Here is a 14306-nt window from a genome sequence, read left to right on the forward strand (position 1 = left end):
GAACCTTGGGAAATCGACTCAATTCGTTAAAGACTCAGTTTCACCGGATATAAAATGGGTATAATATTTGTCTTGTCTATCCCCGCTTGTGGATGTCAGATTTCAATAGTCAAACAGTGTAAAAAAATATAAAACCCAAGGCAGGCTGATTTTGGCTCTAACCAGGGAGTTTCCAGGAATCTTTCTACCTCACTCACCCCAACTTTCTCCTTTACACAGTTTTTCCCTGACAGTGGGGTCAAATCCACCCTTTCAGTAGAGGCTGAGATGTCCGGGGAAGCAGCTGGATTAAAGAACCCTCCCCCTGCATAAATGGCAGCTCTTATATCTGGTATGGTTCTCCCGGGCTTCCTTGGTGGCTCAGATGGTAAAGAATCTGCCAGCAATGCAGGAGACCGGTTCGATCCGTGGATCAGGAAGACTCCCTAGAGAAGGGAATGACTATCCATTCCAGTATTCTTACCTGGAGAAGTCCATGGACAGAGAAGCCTGGTGGGCTACAGACCATGGGGTCACAAAAAGTCGGACATGACTGAGTGACTAACACTTTAGGGAGCACCCTCCCCAGAAGTTTCTCCCCATATCCACAGGATCATAGGTTCGTTAATAAATTTCCCTCTACCCTATTGGGGAGTTCCAATTAGCTGCATTTTCATGGGGTGGGGGCACGGGCAATCTCCACTGGGGTATTGATTCATAATGACGGAGTAGAAACTGGCTGAATCTGCCCTCTTATTCTTTCCCTAGATGGGAGATAGACCAACAGTAATAAAAAAAAAAAATGCCCCACTCCAGCCCTGCAAAACTCAGTAAGGTGGTCCAGTCTCCTTCAAGGTGGGGAATATGTCATGGAGGAATATGGCACAGGAATGGGGTGCTGCAGATAAAATTGCAGTGGGGCATAGAATGGCAACTATCTCCCACCACCTTCAGGGTCTCTTGCCTCATAAGCCCTCACTTTTGCTACGTGGAGATGATGACAGCGGAATAAGCCTCACGAAGACAAGGCTGCATCCTGGCTAATTCCACGCTGTGCTTTAGAAGTACGCTGGCTGTTCCCCTGGCCCTCCCGGGGGCTGTTCCAACATCATGCCTGGTGACAGATGTTCTTGATGACTCTTAGAGATGAGTGTTTGTGAATGTCACTTGGGCTGATAATGACACGCGAGGCACTTAACTTACCATGTCATACTGGGGATGGGGCACAGCTGGGACGGACTGTTGCTCTCTCCTTGGGGGAGAGGAGGCCCCCTTCTTTCTGACTCCCCTCTCCCAGCCTTCTTCCCCTCATTGACTTCCCCGCCTCTGACACTGCCCCCATGAATGCTAGTCACTTCCTGAAAGGGCAGGCCCTGGGGCTGACAGATGCAGGAGTCAGCCTTCCCCAGTCACATGGTCCCACTTGTGGACTGTCTGTGTCTAGTATGACCCAGAGCTGCCTGCAGGGCTCAGTCATGGGTACTCAGGGAAGGCAAATGCCTTGGGAGGTCAGCCAAAACCCTTAGATAATTAGGGAGCTAATTATCTGATAATAAAAAAAGCAAGACACTATTTCATAGCCAAATTCAAATCCTGGGTTATCCATGGTTTGGGATTAACCAGGCCTCTACTTCCCCTTCCTGGTATGTAGGTTGTTGTTGTTTTTTGTTGTTCAGTCACTAATTCGTATCTGACTCTTTTTCAACCCTAGGGACGGTAGTCCACCAGGATTCTCTGTCCTTGGATTTTCCAGGCAAGAATCAGCTGGAGTAGGTTGCCATTTCCTTTTCCAGGGGATCTTCCTGACCCAGGGATCAAACCCGCATCTCCTGAATTGCAGGCAGATTCTTTACTGCTGCGCTACCAGGGAAGCCTAGGTATATCGACTAGAACCTGATGGTTCACACACAGCTTCCAGCTCCTAGGGTTTCTGCAGGCCCATGGTGTCAGTCACTGGTGACCTGTCAATGACATGTCCAATCTGGCTGGACAATTAAGCCTCCACTAAGGTCCCTGTCTGCGACCTCAGGCCCTGGGCTCAAACCCCTATGAGACAGGGCACCCTCACCCTGGCAGGCAAGATACCATGTGGCCCCAGCTGGCAAAAGCAGGTGGATTTAGCAACTGTGGTAACCATATTGTCTTGATCATGGGATAATATGCCTTAAACAGAGTCACAGACCATCAGGGTGGGATCATGTAAGTCAAATGTTACAGTCAGGCTGCCTACTGGGCTTCCCTGGTATGCAGTCAGCTGGGTTCCGCTTAAATCATCCTGGTACGGGCAGCTCGTTACCCTGTGGCAGCCCTTGTTTTGTCTGCTGTTGGGCAACCCTGATATTCACTTGCATTCTGTTCAGTTCATCAGATTTTGACCCACTAGCTGTTGTGGGCCAGGTCTCACTAGGAGCTGGGGATACAGAGATGAGTATGCACAAGCGGCACATGTTAGAGAGGAAGAAAGATACAAGCCAAGTCACTTTGCAGCCAGATGGAGAGCAGTGAGAGGGGTATGTACAGGTGCTGCTATTGGAGTTTTCTTGTTGTAATCGGCCAATGCCTGCTTTCGAGTGTGTGTTCTCTTCTACTTGTATGTTCTGTGAATAAATTAAAGGATATATGACTTCTTTCCCAAATCCCGTCATCTCCAACCTCTGCCCATCTCACAAGATTCTAGAATCCCATTCTCATCAGTGGATCTCTGGATATATTGCCACTGGTGAAGATAATCTCTGAAGACTGTGTCTTCCTGCAGTAAATGTGTTACAGCTCTGCTCTGACCAGCTCAAAATGACTCAGTGATTAAAATCGCAACCTCCCATGATCTTAGCACTTGACTTCTGTTAACACAGCCCCCAATTACAGGAGTGTTTTGGCAGTTCCATCACTTTTCAGCCACAACATCCTTGAGATCAGCTAAAACTCTGAGCTGATGCCACACAAAATTCCTATCAAGCCAGATTTTCTTCATCTTGAACTATGGCAGCTGAGTTTTTGAACCAAAAAGAATACATATTTTCTGTGTCACTATCCATGTCAATAAGAAAATATTCTGAGCAGCGCAGAATGGGGCAGCTGTGGAGGTAAAAGGCAGAGGCTTTCTCCCATGTGCACATCAATTTCTTAAGCAATCTGGCCACAGAGCACCGGGCGGAGCTCTCTGTACTATACAGCAGCTGCCCACTAGCTGTCTATTTACACATGGTAGTGTATATTGTGTCAATGAGGGTGGGGTGGGAGGGAGGCTCATGAGGGAGGGAACATTTGTATAGTTACAGGCGACTCACATTGTCGCATGGCAGAAACTGACACAACATTGTAAAGCGATTATTCTCCAATTAAAACTAAATTTTTGAAAAAAGGAACTGAAAAATAATCTGGTTGACCAGTTACAAGTTCATTTCACAGTTTACACATCTCCGTTTTGGCCCTAACTCAGGGTAGGATTTTTGTCAACTGTCCTTTACAATTGTGATGCACTCTGATTATGGCAGCAAGTCACAGCCACTGGAAACCCGCTAGGATGTTTTCCAACAGCATCTACCACCCCAGAGGTTCTGGTCCACCTCCCCCATGGAGACACATGGGGATGGGGTCTCATGGAGAGAATCTCGTGTCAGGAGGGATGTCACTGAGAAGGGCTGTCCTTGTGAATGATGAGGGAGGCAGATGAAAAGAACTACTGCGTCACAAAATAGTGAATATAACAAAAAGAAAGACTTACAGATATAGAGAACAAACTAGCGGTTATACCAGTTGGGTGGAGGGGCAAGATTGGGATAGGGGATTAAGAAGATTAAAGATTTAAAGATTAAGAATAATTTAAACTATTATGTTTGAAATAAATAAGCTACAACGATGCATTGTACAACACAGGGAATATAGCCAGTATTTTGCAGGAGTTATAAATGGAATATAACCTTTAAAAATTGTGAATCACTATGTTGTACATCTGTAAATTATGTACATCAACTATACTTCAATTAAAACATGAAAAAGAACTGGGTCACCGTGTCCCCTGAAGACAACTCAATACCTGGACATGATTTTCCCCCTTGGGATTCCTTGTGGGGTTCTGGCAATCGGCATTCTTTGCCAAGGGCTTACAGCCATCTGTTGAGCAATCCTTTCTGGAATTTGGAATGTCCACGCCCAGCCTAGCATCCTATGCTTTATAGAGTCTAGTCTTCAAAAGCAGAGTATCTGCACTTTTCCCATCTTGGGCACTTCTCTTTCTGTCCCTACTGTCTCAAGCTCACTCCCACAGCCTTGGAATCTCGGTTTGTGTCCTCTAGTCCTGGGATGTGACCCTTGGGGTCTGGGAACCAGAACATATGCAGGGCGGTATGATGTGTCTCTGTTGGCCTCGGTTCCCTCCCTGAGTATTGGTCTTGCCCTTTCCACATGGCCTGGTTTCAAGTTCTGTCTCTGAAACATTGAGCCAGTTTCTTATATGGGAAGTGGAATAACAGTAGTTTCCACCCCCCAGGGTTTTGAGAAAACTGTTGAGTTCATATGTATAAAGTCCTCAGAATAGTGCTCGGTTCAAACAAGCTCTCAATGCAGATTTGTACCATTATTGCTGTGGCTGTTCTTGCCAGGGAAAGGGAGGCAATTTGGAAACTGTGGCTTTGCCTGCAGCTCTGGTCTAGTCTTCCTGCAGCCTCCTTCTCAGCCAGCAGGTTTGTCCTTCCTGCGACAAACATGGATTAAAAGCCCTGCTGTGAGCATCTCTGTATCATGTATTGTTGATGTTGTTTAGTCGCTCAGTCCTGTCCAACTCTTTGCGACCCCATGGACTGCAGAACTCCAAGCTTCCTTGTCCTTCACCATCTCCCAAAGTTTGCTCAAACTCATGTCCATTGAGTCAGTGATTCCATCGAACCATCTCATCCTCCGTCATCCCCTTCTCCTTCTGCCTTCAATCTTTCCCAGCATCAGGGTCTTTTCCAATGAGTTGGCTCTTCACATCAGGTGGCCAAAGTATTGGAGTTTCAGCCTCAGCATCAGTCCTTCCAATGAATATTCAGGGTTTATTTCCTTTAGGATTGACTAGTTTGATCTCCTTGCTGTCCAAGGGACTCTCAGGAGTCCTCTTCAGCACTACAGTTTGAAAGCTTCAATTCTTTGGCACTCAGCCTTCTTTATGGTCCAACTCTCACATCCATACATGATTACTGGAAAAACCATAGCTTTGACTACACGGACCTTTGTCAGCAAAGTGGTGTCTCTGTTTTTTAACATGCTGTCTAGGTTTGTCATAGCTTTTCTTCCAAGGAGCAAGTGTCTTTTAAATTCATGGCTGCAGTCACCATCCACAGTGATTTTGGGGTCTGAGAAAATAAAATCTGTCACTGTTTCCACTTTTTCCACATCTGTTTGCCATGAAGTGATGGGACTGGATGCCATGATCATAGTTTTTTGAGTGTTGTCATATTCATCTTCGGATAGAAACCTTTCTGCCCCTCTTGTGAGCACGTCCCTGTTGAAGGCTGAGCATATCACAGAGCCACTGTGCAGACCGGTTGGTGTCTCTTCTTTCCTGTGGGGACAGTGTGCTTTCTAAAAACCTGCTGCTTCTTCCCTGGAGTCTCCTATTTGTCCTAACAGCCAGTTGTACTGTATGGACGAAGGTAGAATGGCCACGGTGGTTGAATTTCGGAACCGAAGTCAGGGGCGCGACCTTGGGAGAGTTTAATTCTCTTGGTCTTTTATACTTCCTGATATGTCCAGGAGAATGAAATGAGATACTTACTTCTTGGAAAGCTGTGTGTAAAACCCACAGTAAGCTGGCAAAATTGCTGTCTAGTGATTGCCGTTACTGTTAACTGGCTACAGACTCACACTGTCCTCTTCCTTTAAATTTTGGAAATCCGGCTTCTTAAAGATTGAGCTGTGTATCTAACCTTCCTCTTCCCTTTGCCCCCCAGGATGGCAGACAAGATAATGATCTCACTCTCACCATTACTGTTACTCCTACCCCTATTGCTAATAACAACAACAATAATCATTTGTATTGCCTGAACACTTACTACGTGCCTGAGCAATTCAGAAAGCTTTCCATGATGTTTCTCTTCTAATCTTCAAGACCTCAATAAGGGGAAGTCAGCATTGTTATCTGCATTTTTTTCCCTAAGCTTCCTGATGCTTCCATTTACTTTTCTTTATTGCACTTTGCTTATTACACTTGGCAAATGCTGTATTTTTTACAAATTGAAGATTTGAGGCAATGCTGCATTGAAGAAGTCTATAGGTGATGTTTTTCTAACAGCATTTTCTCACTTCATGTCTCTGTGTCACACTTTGGGTAATTCTCTCGCAATTTCAATTTTTTTTCATTATTATTATATTTGTTATGGTGCCTGTGATCAGTGATCTTTGGTGTTACTACTAGGATTCTCTGAAGGCTCAGATAATGGTTGGCATTTTTTAGCACTAAGGTATTTTTAAATTAAAGTATGTACATTGTTTTTTTAGACATAATGTTATTCCACATTTAATAGACTACAGTATAGTGTAAGCATAACTTTTCTTTTTATTAATTTATTTATTTTAGTTGGAGGCTAATTACTTTACAATATTGTAGTGGTTTTTGCTATACATTGACATGAATCAGCCATGGGTTTACATGTGTTCCCCATCCTGAACCCCCTCCCCGCTCCTTCCCTATCCCATTTCTCTGGGTCATCCCATTACCCCAGCCCTGAGCATTGTCTCATGTATCGAACCTGGAATGGTGTTCTGTTTCACACATAATAATATACATGTTTCAATGCTATTCTCTCAGATCGTCGCACCCTCACCTTCTCCCACAGAGTCCATAAGACTGTTCTATGCATCTGTGTCTCTTTTTCTGTGTTGCATATAGGGTTATTGTTACCATCTTTCAAATTCCATATATAAAGCATAACTTTTATATACACTGGAAACCAAAAAATTGATGTGACTTGCTTTATTGCAATATTCGCTTTATTGCCATGGTCTGGAATCCAATCCAAAATGTCTCCAAGGTCCGCCTATATTTCTATTTATAAAGCTAGTGTCTCCAAGGTCTCAATCACCACATAAAAGTGGTTTGAATTCAGCTTTAAGTGACTTCAGAAGCATAACTCCGACCCCTCTCGGGGTCCTCCCAGGATTTCTGAGATGCCCCAGGTAGGGGCTCCATCTTGGCAATCTTGGCTTTTTGCCACCTTGATGCCAGCATCTCTTCCCTCACAAACTGCATTTCTTTTCATCCTATGCCTGTGTAGGCCTCAGAGCTGGTAGCTTTGCCTTTACACTTTATATCAAAGTCAAAACCATATAATAAATTCACAAGTGAAGAAATATATTTATTTTCAAAAGGTCAACCTCACATGCTATAAAAGAAATGCAAATTAAAACAAGTTCCATTTTTCACCTATGAAATTGGCAAAAATGAAAGTAATTATATATCTGTAATTGGCAAGGGTGTAGTCAAAATGGGTACCTCTCACTGGTGAGAAGATAACTAAGTGTTTATATGCAATGTATAAAGATCATTATTTACCTATGAAACCAGTGACTCAACCCCTAGGAAAATAGGCTAAGGAAATCACTGAAGTTTTGCATAAATATATTTATGTAAAAAGATATATTCATTGCTGCTTTACTGCTTTTTTTGCTTTTAATACTGAAAAATGGAAACAGCCTAAATGTCCAAAAATAAAAGATTGATTAAATAAACTATGTTATAGCCAAATGAAAAATATTTTAATATCATGGGATCTAAGCAAGGTACAATGTTGGGTGGAAAGAATTAAGAAACAAAAGGACACATTAAATTGATCATGAGTATTGTTTTAAACTGAAATAAAACTTAGAGACCAAATGCTCTGGTTAACTATGAGTGGTGGGATTACAGGCCGTTTTTATCTATCTCTTTATCATTTTGTCAATGTTCCAAATTTTCTACAAAGACTATTACTTTTGTAAGCAGAAAAATACATATGTATATTGTTTAATTTCACATGTATGTCACATACATTCCATATATATAACAATATGTATTATTTAATTTCATATATATATATATATGAATGCATATACTATAGTTAAGTTCTAATGCTGTTTTCTTTACATCCTGAGAAAGAAACTGCCCCCCAGACAAGCCGCATATATGACACAAGGTAAGGGAAGTTCCTTGGCTCCACCAGTGTCCATGGTGCTCCCACCCTCCATCTCATGAACTTCATTTGGTGAATAAATGCCTTTATTTGTCCACACCTTCCCATCCAGAGGCCTATTCATCAAGTGAGAAAGTCAGAGCTGGAAGAAACCTCATCAATGGATCAAGGTTCTTGAGCTCTCTTGCACCATGGACCCTTCAGCTGTCTGGTAAAGTCTATGGGATCCCTTCTCAGAATAATCATTTTGAATGCATAAGATAAAACACACAGGATTTTAAAAGAAATCATACATTTCTGGAGCTGTAAGACTCTAAGCCACATCTGTCATGTTTAACACAAGCAGGAATCCAGCTGCAAAGGAAACATACCTGTGGTCAGACCCTGACCCTTTAGCTTGGATCCCTCATCTGATGCAGCCTTCCTTCTGAACAACTTAAGCAATTCTGTTGCACCTTTTGACTCTTAACCTCCCTTCTACCAGCCTAAGAAATGACCCTTTGATCCTCACAGCAGATCAACAAAGTCAACACTATTGTCTCCATTTTACAGATGAAAAGACTGACACCCAGAGAGGTCAGAACAGCTGGCAGGATGACCTAATATCCACTGGCTTACCTGACCTGCTCGGGTTAATCAGAGCTCATCCAGGACTTTGTCAGAACAACTGGGACAGGGAGGCTCTTCTTCTAGGGCTGCCCAGAGGAAAGAGGTGTCTGACAGTGAAGGCAAACCCAGAAGAAAACGAAACTTAGGGAAGCAAAGAAACTGAGTGCAGGATGCTTGTGGGCCCTTTGATCTAGCTGGGTCTGAGGCAGGTTACTGAGTTTTCAGTTATGTGAACCAACACATTACCTCTTCCTTTTTCTTCTTTCAGCCAGTTTGGGCTTCCCTGGTGGGTCAGACAGTAAAGAATCTGCCTGCAATGCAGAAGACTCAGGTTTGATCCTTCGGTTGGAAAGATCCCCTGGAGAAGGGAATGGCTGTCCATTATTCCAGTATTCTGGGAGAATTCCAAGGACAGAGGACTCTGGTGGCTACAGTCTATGGGGTCGCAAAGACCTGGACACAACTGAGCAACTAACAGTTTCACTTTCACCTGCAGACTAAGTCAGGCGTGGATTATCCCCATTTTACAGATGAGGAAAACTGAGGAAGGGCAAGAGAATTAAATGATTAGCAAATGGCAGAGTGATGATCTGAATTCTACACTTTCTGACCTTAGCCATGACAGCCTACGAATCTAGGTGAAGGCCAGATTCATCCTTCGTTGGAGGAGTCAGATCCTCTGGCCAAGAGATCTGCTTATTGTTATTATTGTTCTCCATCTAAGGCTCAAATGTGGCTGATTCATGGTGGTTAATGTATGGCAAAAACCATCCCAATATCGTAAAATAATTTCCTCCAATTAAAATAAATTAATTAATTAAAAAAAAACCCAGAAAACTCGGAGATCATGATCATTGAAACCACCTACCACTGCCAGACCTCTGGGAGGCACCGTCCTCCCACATACACATCTCTTCAGGCTGCACATGTAGGGCACCCTCTCCTTAAACTTGTACATAATGTTCATTCTATTTCCTCTCACCTGCACAAATGGCACAGTTTGTCCCTGGAATCGCACAAACACTTCTGGGGGGTGGGGGTGGGGGGCGGCATAGGTGGAAACAGCTCGAAACCCTCCCCATCACTTCCTCCAGGCCCATCTGGACACCTCCCTGCATTGCGGCAGCCCCTGCTCACCTGTAAATCAGTACCTCATCGTCGGAGCAGTTGTACTGCAGCTGGTACATTTTCACCCGCGGGGCAGACTTGCTGACCGACCACTTGACCAGGGCCGAGGTGGTGGTCACGTCGGACACCAGCACAGCCCGTTCCGGGGGGCTTTTGGGAGGCTCCCCGCCCCCACTGCCTCCACCTCCGCGGCTGGTCTTGCTGGAGCCGGTGATGTCCGAGAGGCGGGACTTGGGGGGCGCCGCCCGGCTGGTGCTGTTGCTGAGGTGCGGCAGCTGGACGATGGAGACCTCCACCGTGGCCGTGGCCTCCCCGGCGGCGTTGGCGGCGATGCAGGTGAAGGCGCCGCTGTCCTGAGACGTGGTGATGAGGATGTCCAGGGTGCCGTTGTCATACACGGCGGTCCTGGAGGAGTTCCCCACCAGGCGGTCATCGGGGGCCACCCAGTGGATGAGGGGGCTGGGGTCCCCGATGGCCTTGCACTTGAGCGTGGCCGCCTGGCCCTCCAGGACAAGCAGCTTGTGCGTGTGCTGGGTGATGAGCGGCGGTTCGCACACAAACTCCTCCTCGCGCACGTGCCAGAAGTAGCGGCCCTTGAGGCCCCCGGGGGAGCCGCACGTCTCCAGGTCATCGTCCCGCTCGAGCCTGCGGAGCCAGAGAAGCTCGCAGTTACAGTGCAGCGGGTTGCCCCCGAAACTAAAGGACAGGGGTGGGGCGAAGGGCGTGGCGGTCAGAGCCGAGGCCTGGGAGCGGGCGAAGATGGGGTCCGGGGGCAGCTTCTGCAGCCGGTTGGAGGTGAGGTCCAGGCGGGCCAGTTTCTGCAGGTCGGCGAAGGTGCCCTCGGCGATGTGGTCCAGCAGGTTGTGGTCGAGGCTCAGCTGGTGCAGGTTGATCATGCGCCGCACGGAGCCCCAGGGCAGCCCATGGAGGTTGTTGTAGGAGAGGTCCAAGTCCTCCAGCGTCAGCAGGAAGTCCTCGAAGGCCTCGTCCGCGATGCCGCCCAGCTGGTTGTTGTTCACAATGAGATGCTGCAGGTTGACCAGGCCCCGCAGCGTGTCCTCCCCCAGGCTGGGCAGCCGGTTGCTGTCGAGGTGCAGGGAACGCAGGCTCTCCAGGTCCAGGAAGGAGAAGGGCTGGATGTGACTGATGGTGTTCCTGGACAGGGTCAGGTCCACCAGTCCCGTCATGTTGGCGAAGTCCTGGCGGCCAATGTGGATGATGAAATTGCCGCCCAGACGCAGCTCCACTGTTCGCCGGTCGATGTCCGGCGGCACGAAGAGCAGCCCCTTGGAGGGGCACAGGGTCCCCAGTGACTCAGACAGGTTCTGACAGACGCAGTACTTGGGACAGGCGTCGACCACAGCAAACGCCATGCCAAATGCCAGCAGGCCGCCAAGCAGGGTCTCCATGGTCTGGTCCCTCAGGCCGTGGTGCCTGGAAGGGAGGGACACAAGGTCAGAGTCAGGAGGCGACTTCCTAATGCCCTCACCCGCAGCGCCCTCCCGCACACCTACCGGCTGCCCTGGGGAGCAGGAGAGAACGGCATCTGCTCATGCAGGAGTGATCTCTTCTAGCAATCCCACTGATAATGGTTCTACTGTCTCCTTTCTCCTTAGCTCTTATCACCTTGGAACAGCCTACTTGATTTACTTATTAATTATGTTTATGGAATATTTTCTATCTCTCCAACTAGAATGTCAGTTCCAGGAGGGCAGGCACTTTTGTCTGTTCTGTTCATCACTCTAATCACTTCCCAGGTGGCTCAGTGGTAAAGAATCTGCCCGCCAGTACAGGAGACATGGGTTCAATCCCTGGGTTGGGAAGATTCCCTTGAGAAGGAAATGACAGCCCACTCCAGCATTCTTGCCTGGGAAAATCCCGTGGACAGGGGAGCCTGGCGGGCTGCAGTCCTTGGGGGTCACAAAGAGTTGGACACGACTTGGTGACTAAACAACAGTGCATCTAGCACAGTGTTTGGAACACAGTAGGTGCTCAGTACTTGTTGGATGGATGGATGGATGGATAATTCCATACCAGTGGTTTGTCTAGTAATCTTTAGATTTGAAACGTACATTATAGCAGCCTTTTGAAGCGGTTTTGCCTTCTTAACTGGATTAGGCTCAGTGTGAAATCAGATTGGACCAGCATTCCCTAAGAACAAGAAGGTGGACAAGGAGAGAGCTGTCCCTGGAAGTCGCCAGGGTAAGTGGGGAACTGGCTTTGTATAAATTCTTCATCATGGAGAATCCACAGAGTGGGTAAGTCTCTGGGAGTTTAGGGGAGTGAAGAAGGGGGTGGGATGGGAAACCAAGGCATAGACTTCTTCTGAGCACTCAGTATGTTCTGGTCCCCTGCCCAGATCTTCGTATACATCACCTCATCTGGGCTTCAGGAGCACCCTTCACAGGAAAGGACTTATCAGTGTATATAGATGAGGACGTGTCTGCAGCCTAAGAACCCCCTTCAGGTCCTTATGAAAAAGTCACTTTCTCACGGAGGCCCTACCCTCGGGGCACACCCCTCTTCCGTGTTCTGCTTTCTCCTTGGAATCGATCACTATCTACCTTACTGTATATTTCATCTATGTGTCTTGTTACTGTTTGTCTTCTTCAATGGCAACAAAGCTCCAAACAGTTGGGACTTGTTTTTAATTCACCACTGAATAAAAGGCCTAAAGCACCACCTGGCACATAGAACATGCTTTTGCAAGAATGGCTATCCAGGGAAGGAAGGGATGGGGCTTTGGTTCAGGTCTTTGAACCTTCAAATCTTATAGTTTTCTCACTATACCATGTTGCAGGCAGTGTGGCTCTATTTACTAGGTGCTAAAAACATCCACTGAGCTGGACTTTTGGAAAATCACGCACACTAGTTTAGTTGCCTCACGCAGACCAGCACCTCTCAATTTGCCTTCTAGGAGTGTGAATTGGGTTCTACAAGGAAGACGCCTAAGGCCAGTGAATTGGGAAGCACAGCCCTCTCTTACTCTTGCGAAAGCTCTCTACGCACTAGCAAGTTCAGAAGGGTTGAGAAATTCTGTGGCAGTAAAGAAATTTGGATTAATGTTTAATTCCGTGTGACTTCTTTTTTTAGTTAAATATACTCCTTTTTTGCATAACAACTATTAATATCTTGAGAAAGCAGAGCTCCATTGCTCTGTTTGAGGAGCACAGATGCAAACAACTAGCTGATACAAAAAAACCAAGATATATAGTAAATTTTAAAACCCACTCTAAATTAATTTAGAATAATTAACATATTTGTCAGTCTATTTTCTATGAAATATGAGACATCTCTTTATATAGCAAGACTTTTTTTTACATCTCAGTAAATATTTATGGTTTCCTAAAAAAAATGCTTTGTAAATATAAACACCTATTCCAATTGAATATTACTTTATTGTGAAGATTTGAATTCCATCATTGTATCTCTTTAAAGGTAAATCTCTCACCTGAGATACTTTAGGGCTAGAAACTTACTCTACATTTCATCTGTAGGATTACTCCTGAATAACACTGTCTAATAGAAATGTACCATGAGCCATAAATGTAATTTTAAATTACATACATATTAAATTACATTTAAATTACACAGCCATATTAAAAAAGTGAAAAGAAACAAGTGAAATCAATTTTGATCAGGTATTTAATTTAGCCTACTGTATTTAAAATATTATTTCAATGTGTAATCAATACAAACAATTATGAATGAGGTGTGTGGCATTCTTTTTTATTTGTACTAAGTCTTCAAAATCTAAGAGTATTTAACACTTAGAGAACATTTCAAGTACTCAATAGCCTTATGTGGCTATGGGCTTCCACACTGGACAGCACCATTAGAGCAGGGGTTAGCTAATTGTATTCCAAGGGCCAGATATAGCCTGCCATCTGTAGTTGTAAATCAAGTTTTATTAGAACACAGCCTTGCACACATCTGCATATTGTCTATGGCTCTTTTTTTCATGCTGCAATGGTGGGAGTAAGTAGTTGCAACAGATAGAATGGGGCCAGCACAGCCTAAAATATTTATTGTCTTGCCATTTACAGAAAAAGTTTGCTTACCTCTGTTCCACAGGATATCTCTCCTTTTCATCTTCATTATGGTCACCCTCATTAAAAGTCTTTGTCAACATGCCTAATTCCATGCAACTCTGCTCTGAAGTCCCATGAGCAACTGCCCACCTTGCCAGTCCCTGCTCTCGCTGACCTCTTCCATAAAGGGTACCAGCCTGCCCTGACCCTGGTACCACCAGGCATATCCGCCCCAGAGGTGTCTGCCTGCCACTTTCTCAACAAGCAAATATGTCTGACCTTCTAGGTTCACACTTAACTGAGTCCTAATAACACAAACAGGAATCTTCTCCATCTACATTGACCTTCTTCTTGTCTTTTTGGCATAAGAACAAGTCTTTGCAAGAGCTGGTTCTGCCCATTTTTTCACTTT

General features: G+C 45.5%; 1 protein-coding gene across 3 annotated transcripts in view; it reads right to left on the minus strand.

The window, feature by feature from the left end:
• LRFN2 (leucine rich repeat and fibronectin type III domain containing 2) overlaps nt 1–14306 on the minus strand; it is a 197846-nt gene that overhangs the window by 31043 nt on the left and 152497 nt on the right. For all 3 annotated transcript variants that reach the window (XM_081517407.1, XM_081517408.1, XM_081517406.1), the window contains exon 2: nt 9873–11297. In XM_081517407.1, the coding sequence (XP_081373533.1) occupies nt 9873–11272 (1400 nt within the window). In that variant the 5' untranslated portion in view covers nt 11273–11297. The remainder of the gene's footprint in view (nt 1–9872; nt 11298–14306) is intronic.

The sequence above is a fragment of the Giraffa tippelskirchi genome, chromosome 8 (assembly GCF_054371585.1).
Source record: "Giraffa tippelskirchi isolate mGirTip1 chromosome 8, T2T-mGirTip1v1.2.pri, whole genome shotgun sequence".
Classification (NCBI taxonomy): Eukaryota; Metazoa; Chordata; class Mammalia; order Artiodactyla; family Giraffidae; genus Giraffa; species Giraffa tippelskirchi.